General features: G+C 41.5%; 1 protein-coding gene across 1 annotated transcript in view; it reads right to left on the bottom strand.

The window, feature by feature from the left end:
• LOC127427159 (glutamate receptor ionotropic, delta-1-like) overlaps positions 1-13612 on the bottom strand; it is a 764896-nt gene that overhangs the window by 15481 nt on the left and 735803 nt on the right. Inside the window, exon 15 of the mRNA XM_051674595.1 lies at positions 1521-1761. Within this exon, the coding sequence (XP_051530555.1) occupies positions 1521-1761 (241 nt within the window). The remainder of the gene's footprint in view (positions 1-1520; positions 1762-13612) is intronic.

Genomic DNA, 13612 nt, shown 5'->3' with positions numbered 1-13612 from the left:
GTTTCTTAAAAAACTGAAAAGTATAAAAAAAAATAAAAAAAAGACTATTGAACTCAATATTTGTATGTGCTAAGTATTTTTATGCTTATTAGAGTATTGTGTCATTAGTTTAATGACATGCTAAATTCCTATGCTGCCTTACGTGCTATCAGAAATATCCTTCTTCCCACTTCTAAAGTCGTTTTTACTATAGCATCACGTTCAAGTGTTTTGTTGTCTGAGAGAACAGGAAACATGGAGGACGCAAGGTTCATTCTTGCACATTTCTTGGGGAACTCTTATTTTGACACCATAATAAATGCTATAGTCTCTGTGTAAAAAAATGACAATATGCATCAAATGGTCACTGATATACTGTACATAATGTAAATGACCAAAACGGCAAGTGATAACAACACAGCTGCATTTATACAAATGAAAAACAAAATGTACTCTATTCTGCAAAGTTGGAAGGTTATGTCTTCTTCCAACTTGAAAACTTGGGTCTCAAAATTATCTTACCAGTAAGAAAGTTGTATTTACAATAATTCTAATATAGCTGTTTAAGTTGTAGTCCAAAATCCCGGAAGAGAATTAGCATTCATGAGCCATGGGTTCCCTCAGAATTTTCCTATGGGTTTTTATAATGGCAGTTTTGGATTATTTAAAAAAAATAAGGTCTGTTTTAAACATTACTTGAAGATACTTAGATGTTTAGTTCTTCAACACAATTTACACACAGTCATACCCCAAACGTAAATTTTGATGCCCACATGTTTTTTAAAAAAGTATGTTGCTAACAAGTTTCCAGATAAGGAATTGTCAGGCACGTACACTCATATGCATGTGGTAGTTGTTGCCCTTATTACCAACTTGTTAGTAACATACATTTTTTTTTAAATATGGCAGCTTCAAAACACATGTTTGAGGTATGACTGTGTGTAATTAATGTTGTAGAACTAAACGTTGAAGTATCTTCAAGAAATGTTTACTACAGACCTTATTTTACTCATACATTGGAAAAACCTTATTATAAATACCCCTTGGGAAATTACTGAGGGAACCCATGGCGAATTAGCCTTCCGGGTTCGTCTACTAATTGACGTCACGGTTGAACATCGCTGTAGCACATGAAGGCAGCATTACGTAAAGAATTCCAAATCAGTCACTTATGAAGTTTCATGAAAGTTAGAATGCTGCCTTAGAAAGAACCTAAGTAAACAGAAGCTTAATAGGTTTTGGAAAAGAGCAAACGTGTTTACAGCCCCTGAAACTGCTTAAACTCACACAAAACATGTGAAATGAGTATTAGTGAACAGTGACTATCTGGTAAGCCTAAAGCCTGCTTCTTCAAGGGTGCAAGGCACATTTCATGTTTAGTGGGTGGAGGGGAGACCAACTTTGATTTCATCAGGGCACACCTATAACTCAGTGTACTGGAGCTCGACTAATTCGGGGCTCGCGTCTGCTGCAGGATCCTTAAAGTAGAGTGTGGTAGTTTCGTCGCCCTGCTCTGTCTTCCACGCCCTGAACTCGGTCACCTCTTTCGGCTGCTCTTGCTGGCAGCGGTTGCTCTTCCACCACATCTCCAGCGTGGCCACCAGACAGGCCAGCAGGAGCCCCGCAGCGAGGATGCAGAAGACGCCGATGAAACTGTGCAGTTTGAGAGAGCGCCCATCCGGCTGGGCATTAGTGTGGCTGTTGAGGTCGCAGCGGCCTGTCCGAGGCCACCACTTCTGCTTCAACACGTCCAGATCTCCTTTCTCCTGCAGCTCCAGAATCCTGTGAGTTATGAAAGAAAAACAAACAACACAATATTGTTATTTAATGTGAAGTATTGCATCAGGTTCCTCTCAGTTCTCTACATGAAAGCTAAAGATGTTGTAAGCTGTAGGGCCTTGGCCCACTCAAAATGGCAGCAGAGACCGCATGGCCCTTTGTTCTATAATCAAAGGAGAGACATTGAACTCAGTTTCCCAGGATCCTTCACAAATTCACAACTGGATGCAAAGTCCCGCCCATGGACCCAGTCTCAAATGCCATTGGTCGAAAGCGGCCTACGACTGATGACGTCATCTTGTCAATAAAACCAGCGGACAGGTGTAGTTCGGCCTCTCTGTGCTAAGCTCTGCCTGGCTGTTAAGGGACATCTGTACTGTGCACGTACTGAAGGATTTTTCCCTCCATTTTGGACTGAGAACAAAGAGACCACGTTTTTCTAACCTCACCATTTGGCCACGGTAGAGTAAGATTAACTTAGCTTTGTTCAAGTCTTATAGTATACTTATAACAACCGGTTCAGTTTCACTGTAAAGCAACAGTGAATTTATTTTGAAAAATGGAAAGGCGACCAGTTTCCCTTCTCTCTCTTTTTCATTCAACGTTGACTACCTTCTGCATTCTTCTCCATCACTGGATCCGAAGAATAAAGCAGAGACGCATCTTTTCGCTGACGAGTGTAAGACAAGGGACCATCCATATCAAGGCTTGATATCTGGGCAGATTTAGTTTAGAAACTGTGATTTTTCTTGTGACACTAAATCGTATTTTTGATTCTAAATGCTGATGTTTTGAGTATATTTGTATGTTAAACTCTGCTCGCTGTTTGCTGTTTCGAGTTGGGAGATTTGTTTTCTTTTGGGGTTACGTTTGTTTTGTTGAGTGATCTTAACTAGTAATTCAGTCCCGCTGTTATGAGCGGTTACCCTTAATTAAATTGCATGCACTTTTCCTCTCTCTCTCGCTCTCATTCTCTCTCTCTCTCACTGATATTCATTGAGTGAGCGGCGCCACGGTTTATGTTCGACTCAGGCTGGTGAACCAAATTCTCCCGCCTGTTTCGTCAGTTCCTTTGTGTGTCCGCTCATTTCCACCCTCACGTGGTATCAGCTCAATTTTGGATCTAACCCTCCATTTTGAACCTGATCCTCCATTTTGATTCCTTTGTTACCGCATCTGGACACACACACACACACACACACACACACACACACACACACACACACACACACACTAGCATATAGCTCCACAGTTAGTTTAGGATTTCCTTGATTTATTTTTGGATTATATTCAGATAGTATTGGCTGTGTTCACTACTGCTTGATTATAATACATCTTGTTATATTATAATAAGTACTCCTGTTTGTTTTTGTTTGAATATTGTGTTGAAGCCAACCTCTGCCACGTCAAGAACTCCCAAGTTACCTCAGAGTACTGTTATTTTATTGGTGTTAGAAACTAACTGTTACTAGATTACTATTAGATTTGTATAGCAATAATTTAACTAGTTTTTCCCCTTTTTGATTATTTTGATTAACAATTAAGATACTCAACCTACAGGGTAGATTTTGTTTTTGTGAGACTCAATCAGTAACTTGCTATCATTTTTCTCTTTTCAAAGAGTGGTGCCCCGAGAACAGAATTTAATGAGTTAAATTATATTTAATTATGATTTAATTATTCCATAATTAATAACAATTAATTATTTATTATTTCTGATAGTAAAACTGATTTAAACAACCAGTAGCACCTACAAAGCCATTTTCTTTTAACAATACCACAAGAGGGGGGCCTGGGTAGCTCAGTGAGCAAAGACGCTGACTACCACCCCTGGAGTTCGTAAGTTCAAATCCCAGGGTGTGCTGAGTGACTCCAGCCAGGTCTCCTAAGCAACCAAATTGGCCCGGTTGCTAGGGAGGGTACAGTCACATGGGGTAACCTCCTCGTGGTCACTATAACATGGTTCGATCTCGGTGGGGCGTGTGGTGAGCTGTGCGTGGATGCCGCGGTGGATGGCGTGAAGCCTCCACACGCGATATGTCTCCATGCTCAACAAGCCACGTGATAAGATGTGTGGATTGACGGTCTCAGATGCGGAGGCAACTGAGATTCATCCTCCGCCACCTGGATTGAGGCGAGTCACTACGCAACCATGAGGACTTAGAGTGCATTGGGAATTGGGCATTCCAAATTGGAAAAACAAAATAAATAATAAAAAAAGAATACCACAAGTAAAATGTCACTACTACCTGACAGATATCACTGAAAAAGTTGTTTTGCAAAATCACACCTCTCTCTGTGACAGTTCTAGGCTCTTTAACCACTGAACTCTACTGCATGTTGGCTGGCACCTGACATTTTCATTAAAAAATTTAAAAGCTTACCTTACACACAAATGGTGGTCTAATGGTAAAATATTGGTGTCATTTTACAGAAAACCCTCCAAAATAAAAATAAAAAGCCTGTGATTCAGGCTATTGTTTACTCTGTGTCCCTGCAAAAAGTGTTAGTTCATTCCATTACATGGCAGCAACTACCGTATTATCCAGAAAAGGTTTTTTTTTTTTTTTTACATCATCTGAAAGGTCCTGTGACTTATAGTCTGAAGCTACTTATTTACGTAATTTATACATAACTGATGTCGGCCGGTTAAGCACACCCACATATAAAAACACATGCTTACACACAAACAGAAGAAAACATCAGTCAAAGAGACAAAGCATTTTAAAGTTGCATTTATAAGCCCTTACAAAGTAGATTGTGTAACCAGTTTAAATATTCTGTCCCATTGTAACATTATTGTTCTAACAAACTTTAGACCACTGTCAAATGCAACTCCTCACATGCCCAAAAATAATGTTTCATCACACTCGTATTAAAAACATTCAGTCAGTGAACCGGATTATAAGTGTATAACAAAAGCCGCTTTTTCACCATCGGGCCCAACAGTTTTCATTGCAAAGCCGTTCCGTTCCGTGCCGATCCGGGCCAGTTGATGCGGTTACAGTTTCTTTTTCCACTGTTGTGCGGGGAAATCAGGAGAATGAACGTAACAGCAGTGTTGTGGGAGTAGCTATCTATATGTAGCGACGCTACTAACTTTACTACATTTTTCAGTAGCTTGGTAGTAGCTCAGCTGCTTTTAAAACAGTGTAGCTTAGCCAGTAGCGAACTACTTTTTTCCAGCAAGTAGCGGTGTTGCGCAACCAAATGCTACATTATGTTGGTCAGATTATAACTAATAGCCATCTTTATTGTGAAGAAGCCAAAACTTCTGATGAACTTGAAGAGTATTCTGGCTGATGTTCAGAATTAGGCAGCATCTTTCTTATTTTGTAACGACAGTCACAAAATATCTGTTGCCATTACAGCCATCTACTGGCAGCTTATTACGGCTCATTTGGATAAGAAGAGGCTGTCTGATGGTTATGTAAAGCAACCAGCCAAAGTTTGTTAACTTTTACAAGACGTACAGAGATGGGTAAATCTGAAAATGATAAAAGAACACCAAGAATGTTTCAGACACTTTGTTATTAATAGACAACACAACTGCATTTTACCTTTATTTTTTTAAATAAAACAATGAATTGAGTTATTGCCTTTTGAGGGATTTATTTTCTGTTCTAAATATAATTTTTATTATCTGTGCATTGAGCATAGGAAATAATTCCTATCATTCATAACTATTTCTTAGCATTTAATTAACTATGATGTTTATGTTAAATACATAAAATTACTGGTAAAAGAAATCTGGCATGGCAAATTATGGCATGTATTATTTCTAGCATGTATTCTATTTCTATCTATTATAGGAAGACCATGTCCTTTTTTTGTGGACCTTAAAAAAGCATCCAGCCAGAATTTCAACCTTTAAATGACCGGCTTTGTCTTCATATTAATGTGCTCTCTACAATTAGGACTATCATACATTCTGTGTTTTTGATATGCACATCAGTTCCCTGTCTGTCACTCACTCTATGTTGTGTTGATGTAGTGACACTAGGGGTTCGATCTTGAGAGCCCCAATCACCTTTGCTTAAAATAGAAAAGGCCAATGAGAATTGGTGAGTGGAATTGGCATGCCACACTCCACCCCCGGACATACGGGTATAAAAGGAGATGGCATGCACCACTCATTCAGATTTTATCTTTGGAGCCCAATGCATGCTTGTGTTCGTCCTTTCACCTTTCGCTTATGCTGCTGAATTTTACGGCGCATATCAGCGGTCACCCTCGCATGGTCGAATGTTGTGCTTCCCCTGGGCGCTTCGGCGGCTGAGTCCGTGGGTGCTAAATGAGTAGATTCAAAAGAGTATACAGTGCATCCAGAAAGTATTCACAGCCATTCACTTTTTCCACATTTTGTTATGTTACAGCCTTATTCCAAAATTGATTCAATTCATTATTTTCCTCAAAATTCTACAAACAATACCCCATAATGACAATGTGAAAGAAGTTCGTTTGAAATCTTTGCAAATTTATTAAAAATAAAAAACGAAAAAGTCACATGTACATAAGTATTCACAGCCTTTGCTCAATACTTTGTTGAAGCACCTTTGGCACCAATTACAGCCTCAAGTCTTTTTGAGTATGATGCTACAAGCTTGGCACACCTATTTTTGGGCAGTTTCTCCCATTCTTCTTTGCAGGACCTCTCAAACTCCATCAGGTTGGATGGGGAGCGTCGGTGCACAGCCATTTTCAGATCTCTCCAGAGATGTTCAATCGGGTTCAAGTCTGGGCTCTGGCTGGGCGACTCAAGGACATTCACAGAGTTGTCCCAGAGTCACTCCTTTGTTATCTTGGCTGTGTGCTTAGGTTCGATGTCCTGTTGGAAGATGAACCTTCGCCCCAGTCTGAGGTCCAGAGCGCTCTGGAGCAGGTTTTCATCAAGGATGTCTCTGTACATTGCTGCATTCATCTTTCCCTCGATCCTAACTAGTCTCCCACTTCCTGCCACTGTGAATACTTTCCGGATGCACTGTATTTCTTTCTAAAAGAGCTCGTGCAAACACTTGGTGTCTTTTTAAAGCTGTCCTTCTGCATTTGCGCTACTGGATGTGGCTGTCTCCCCTCCGGACAGCCATGAAATCTGTCTCGAGTGCTTGGGGCGCAAGCACGCCGAGGCAGCTTTCGTGGAAGAATTATGTTCTCATTGCAAGAACATGCCCATCAGAACGCTGTGGTCGCGGCTCACTTCCTTCTTCATGAAGCAAGGAGCCACCATGGCTGCTCCCCAACCCACTCCGTCCTGGGCTGATGCTCAGCTGGCCGGGCCGACAAGCACCGCGGGCGATCTGGTTGTGGATATGGGAGTGTTTTCGCCGGCCTAACCCCCGAGGACCTCTCATCCCCCTGCATGCTTGTTCTATCCAGAAGAGCTGTTGAGCGAAACAGGCGACCTGCATCAGGGCGGATTTAATGTGTCGTTCACGGCTCGCGACGAGGATGAGCTTTTGATCGCAGCATCGGAGGGTGGACTTCTGCTGTCAGAAGCAAACGAATCTTCTGAGCTTCTGCCCACGGACGGTAGAGCACAAGATGAATTGGACGCTGAGATGGCAGCCGTGCTTGCCTGGGCAGCTGCGAACACCGGGCTGAAGTGGAACCCTCCACCCTGACCAAGGCTCCCTTCCAAGGACTGTAAGTTCTCTTCCTCATTAATGACGAAGGTTTACAAGGCCGTAGGTCAAGCCGCTTCCGCCCTGCATGCCATGGCCATCCTGCAGGTGCTGAAAGATCTGCACGAGGGTAGAACTGACCCAGGCCTGATGCAGGACCTGCGTACTGCGACCGACCTCACCTTATGGGTGACGAAAGTCATGGTGCACGCCCTGGGCCAGACGATGTCCACTCTTGTGGTCCAAGAGCGGCACTGTGGCTCAACCTTGCGGAGATGCGTGACGCTGAGAAAGTCCACTTTCTCAATGCGCCCATCTCCCAAGGGGGGCTTTTTGGCGACACCGTCAAGGATTAGCCCATCAGTTCTTGATGGTGAGGAAGCAGACCGAGGCGATTCTTGACGCGGTGCAACTTCAGGCCTCCAAAGTCCCGTGCCCCATCTGCTCCTCGCCAGAGCCATTCCCCTGCGGTGCCGGCCCTGGCTCCCGTACCAGAGGAGGTACGGAGTTGCCACCCTTCTGGCAAAGGGAGCAATTGAGCCCGTCCCCGTAGCCGAGTTGCGCAAGGACTTTTACAGCCCTTAAAAAACCAATAGACACAACATAAAATAAGGAATCAGATATATAAATTAAACCCTTCCTCCCGAACATCCCCCCCCACCCGACACAAACACGCATTACAGTGGTCTCTTACAATTATAGCAAAAAATTAGAAACAAACTAAAAAAAAAATACTTTCAAAAAGCAAGTGCACATACACATCAAACTAAAAATTTAGATGCGAGATAATGGGGTGCGACTTAACTTCTCCAATTAGTTTAATAGAAAGGCATTGTAATAGTAAAATAGGGGCAATAACTTTATGTTCAATTCCAAACCAGGGAGGGGCTCTCTCAGGTGGAAGTGACCAATGAGCTAAATGTCTGAGACCAAACGCATAATAATAAAACAAAATCTTGGGTAGGCCTAGCCCACCTTTGTCACTCAGCCTATGTAACTTGTTGCAATGTAACATGGGACGCTTTCCATTCCAAATGAAGGACTTCGCTGTATTATATCAAATTGCTTAAAATAAGAGAGGGGGACATCTACAGGGAGAGATTGTAGTAGGTAGTTGAATTTTGGAATACAATTCATTTTAATAACATTAACCTTCCCAATCATCGATAAAAGTAATTAAGCCCACCTGTCCACATCATTCGAAAACCTTTTTATTAAGGGGTCAAAAAATTAGAAACAAACTAAAAAAAAAATACTTTCAAAAAGCAAGAGTGCACATACACATCAAACTAAAAATTAAAAATCAAAAATCCCTCTCCACTGCCCCTCCCCGAGAACCCTCCAAAAAAATCTAAATATCCATCCCACTTCCTATTAATGAAATCCCACTTTCCTAACATTCTGAAGATTGCCTCCTCAAATGCCGTACCACTCCTGGAACGAGGGTGCCCCAGCCGTCTTCCACCCCCTAAGTATTATTCACCTGGCCACCATAACTCCGGCCAGGACCCAACCTCTCAAGTGGCTATCCCCAAAATGTATGACTTCCCCATCACCCAAAATGCAGAGTCTGGGGCAAAATGAAAACCTTGTGTCCAACACATCACACATAAATCCCTGAATCTTTAACCAAAATTCCTGTATTTTAACACATCCCCAAAAAACATGGGTTGTGTCCCCGTCTTCTGGTTGGCATCGCCGGCAGGTGGGTGTGTCTTTAAGACCAAGTCTATACAATCTGGGGGGGGGGGTCCAAAATAATCGATTCAAAATCTTAAATTGCATCAGACGCACCCTCGAATCTCTAGATGTAGACTTGACATTTTTTAGAATCTTAGCCCACACTCCCTCCTCCAATACAAAATTTAAATCTCTCTCTCATAATCTCTTGAGAGAAGTTGAAACTCCATCCCCCAGACTCTTAATTAACAGGGAGTAATACACTGATGCCTCATGACCTTTTCCAAAAGCAGTAATCACCACTTCTAGAGTATCTGCCCTTTTAGGGAGGTGTATGCTGCTCCCAAAAATAGTACAAAGCAGGTGGCGCAGCTGTAAGTACCTGAAGAACTGAAATCTAGGAATCCTGAAATGTTGGCCAAATTTTAAAATGATCTCAACCCACCACTCTCATATAGGTCACCGAGTGTATTAACACCCCTCTCAATCCACTCTGACCAACAGAAAGGGGACTCACCATTACGCAACTTTGGGTTTAGCCATATGCTTGAGGCAACATTTAAATAAATGTCTGAATTAAACACTCTGGACACTTTTGTCCATAGCGTGTGCAGATGCGAGACAATGGGGTGCGACTTAACTTCTCCAATTAGTTTAATAGAAAGGCTTTGTAATAGTAAAATAGGGGCAATAACTTTATGTTCAATTCCAAACCAGGGAGGGGCTCTCTCAGGTGGAAGTGACCAATGGGCTAAATGTCTGAGACCAAATGCATAATAATAAAACAAAATCTTGGGTAGGCCTAGCCCACCTTTGTCACTCAGCCTATGTAACTTGTTGCAATGTAACATGGGACGCTTTCCATTCCAAATGAAGGACTTCGCTATACTATCAGATTGCTTAAAATAAGAGAGGGGGACATCTACAGGGAGAGATTGTAGTAGGTAGTTGAATTTTGGAATACAATTCATTTTAATAACATTAACCTTCCCAATCATCGATAAATGTAATGAAGCCCACCTGTCCACATCATTCGAAAACCTTTTTATTAAGGGGTCAAAATTAACTCTAACTAAATCAGACAAATTTGCTGGGAATAAAATTCCCAAATACTTAATTCCCTGTTTGGGCCACTGGAAAGCGCCTGGCTGAAAAGATGTTATTGGGCAGTACGCTGTCAAAGCCAAAGCTTTGGATTTAGACCAATTGACTTTGTATCCTGAGAAAATGGAAAAGGAATTAATAATTCTGTGGAGGCAAGGCATAGATCTAGTAGGGTCAGAGACGAATAATAAAATATCATCTGCGTAAAGCAAAAGCTTACGCGCCATACCTCCCGCAATCACCCCTGGAAAATCATCCTCCTTTCTTATCGCGGCTGTTAATGGTTCCAGGGCAAGACAGAACAATAATGGGGAAAGAGGGCAACCCTGCCAGGTGCCCCTATCCAGAGTAAAATAATCTGAAATTAGTCCATTTGTTTGTACCGCCGCTACAGGGTGTCTATAAAGTAGCTTAATCCAACCAATAAAAGTACTCCCGAACCCATACATTTCCAAAATCTTCAAAAGATAATCCCATTCTACCATATCAAACACCTTTTCGGCGTCAAGTGAGATGGCAGCGACCGGAGATTGTTTATTCGCTACTGACCACATGATATTGATGAGACGCCTAATGTTATCAGAAGAGCTATGGCCTCGAATAAACACCACCTGATCTATATGTTTAAGAGATGTCATAATAATCGATTAGCCAGAATTTTGTACAACATTTTTACATCTAACTGGATCAGGGAAATTGGATGGTAACTTTTACACTCGCTTGGATCTTTGTCCTTTTTAAGAATCAGACTGATCTGGTCATGGTTGGCGGGAGCTTTCCATTCTTTAATGATTCAGTATAAACTTCTAGCAAAATTGGAGCCAGTTCTGTAGTATAAGATTTGAAAAACTCAGCGGCAAAGCCGTCAGGCCCCGGATCCTTGCCTGCAGGTAAGGCCTTAATAACCTCGCCAAGCTCCTCCAAGGTTATCTCAGAATCAAGAGAATTTCTAGATCTAATGGTTCCACAAAGTTTCTAATATCTTCATCAGTAGACGAAGACATGGAACTATAGAGATCAGAGTAGAATTCTTTAAAAGCATTATTAATATAAATGGCCGAGGTAAATATTTCACCACCAGCAGATTTCACTGAGGGAATGGTAGAAAAAGACTCTCTCTGTTTTATATATCTAGCCAAAAGTTTTCCTGCTTTGTCCCCCGACTCAAAGTATGACTGTCTTGCCCTGAATAGCCAAAACTCCACTTTCCGCGACAAAAGAGTATTATATCTGTATTTCAATCGGGTCAATTCTCTGAGGCCATCAGATGACAAACGGCGCTTCAGCTCTGCCTTTGCATTTTTAATATTTCCTTCCAACTCCACAAGTTCTCGTGCTTTGGATTTTTTGGTGAATGAGGCATACTGTATGATCCGACCCCTAAGAACCGCCTTAAGTGCCTCCCAAGCCACGCCCACAGAGGATACTGAGGACCAGTTGATCTCCATATAAACATTGAATTCAGTCTTTAACATTTGTTGGAAATCAGGATTTTGCAAAAGGGACACATTAAGGCACCAACTGCCAACTGATTTCTTTTTCTCTGTATATGGGAACACCGCTAAACTCACCAGGGCATGATCTGAGACTAAGATATTTCCAATTGAGCAATCAACAACAGATAAAATGAGGGATTTGGAGATCAAAAAAAAAAAAAATCTATTCTAGAATAAATCTTATGGACTGATGAAAAAAAATTATAAAAATGTATTACACATCCTGTGAAGTGTCAATGTTGCTCTAGGGGGTTTACACACTTTTGCTTCACTGTGATCAAGGACTGAGTCCATCAAAAGATTAAAGTCTCCTCCCAATATTATATCATGAGGGGTGCCAGCGGTTTACAGCATCCCTTCAAGATCTATAAAAAAGCCCTGATCATCAGCGTTTGGTGCGTAAATATTAGCCAAAATCAACCTTTGCCCTTGAATTTCAGCTAAAACAATAATGACTCTCCCTAATTTATCTTACTCTGTTTGAGACATTTGAATTGTAGATGTTTATTAATCAATATAATGACTCCCTTGCTCTTACTTGAGCCAGCACTAAAAAAAACATGTCCAACCCATATCTTCCCAAATTTTTCAGCTTCCTGCGGGGAGAGATGTGTTTCTTGAAGAAACACTATATCATATTTCTTACGTTTAAGAAAAGTAATAACCTTCCTTCTTTTTATGGGGTGCCCCAACCCATTTACATTCCATGTGGAGAGAGATATTACACTCATATTAACATTTGACATTTTGATATAGTAGAAAAAATAAATTGTGTGTCAAAAACAAAATTATACAGATCACATTCCCCATTAGTGAAACAATCAAACCCTAAACTTCCCCCCGAACAAAACAAACAGAAAAAATAAAAATGTGCGCATTAACCCCGCGCACGAAAGCGCCAACCGGCGACAATCCCTCTAAACTCAAAAGGTTCATGAATGCCCACGAGCCCCCACGACAACTTTGCCATCGGATTGCAACATTTTGCCTCACAAATTTATGACAGAAAATACTTTGTAAAATAAACCCCAGCCAATAGGAAGAATGAACACAAAGAATGTGTAGATACATTCACAGAACTGTCTCAAAGGTGTGATCTTCCACAAAACAAATTCCAGCTGATATAAAACCGTTCAGATTCCTCGGACAGACACACGAATGTTCAGTGAGTTATGAGTTCAGCAGATGACGTAATCATTCCAATGTCCCGTAAAAATACTCAACAAAACAAACTCCAGCCAGCAGGAGGAATAAGCATGAAGAACGAACAGATTAATCCACAGCTGTTCCAAAGGAGTGTTATTCAATAGAACAAGCTCCAGCTGCTAGGCGGAACCAATACAAAAAGAAACAAAACCGGCATCCCGGTTCCCCGGATGGTCGAGTCAATTCACTCGGAGGCCACATAAAAGTATATACCATAACTTACACAATTCGTCAACTTTATAAAAGTCATCCTTTGTGTGAGCATGTAGATATTTTGCGGTCATCCGTAGTGTCCACTCTCAAACTGGCCGGGAACTTCAATGCAAAAGTAATCTTTCGTCAATGCAAAAGTTTCTTTAAGGAAAAGTGTTATTCACAAAACAAACTCCAGCCACTCGGCGGAGCCGAAGCAAAAAACAAAAAGAAACCAAAATGACGCCTAGCTTCTTCAAAAGCCAGAGTAAGTACAGCGAGTCGACCCACTCATATGAGAAACACCCAATGGTTTACTCACCCATTGATTCAATAAAAGACATTGCCTGATTGGGACATGTAAATACTTTGCGACCGTCCTTTGTTTCTATTCTCGGTTTGGCCGGAAACATCAGAGCAAAAGTGATCTTTCGCTGATGTAAGAGTTTCTTACATCAACCGATCGCGTTTCTCTCTTGTCGAACTCACAAAGTCCGGGAAAAAGAAAATATTATGGTTCTTCCAAGAAAGCTTCCCTTTGCTCCTCGCCTGGCG

The sequence above is a fragment of the Myxocyprinus asiaticus genome, chromosome 36 (assembly GCF_019703515.2).
Source record: "Myxocyprinus asiaticus isolate MX2 ecotype Aquarium Trade chromosome 36, UBuf_Myxa_2, whole genome shotgun sequence".
Classification (NCBI taxonomy): Eukaryota; Metazoa; Chordata; class Actinopteri; order Cypriniformes; family Catostomidae; genus Myxocyprinus; species Myxocyprinus asiaticus.
This window is presented reverse-complemented; position numbering and strand designations above follow the sequence as displayed.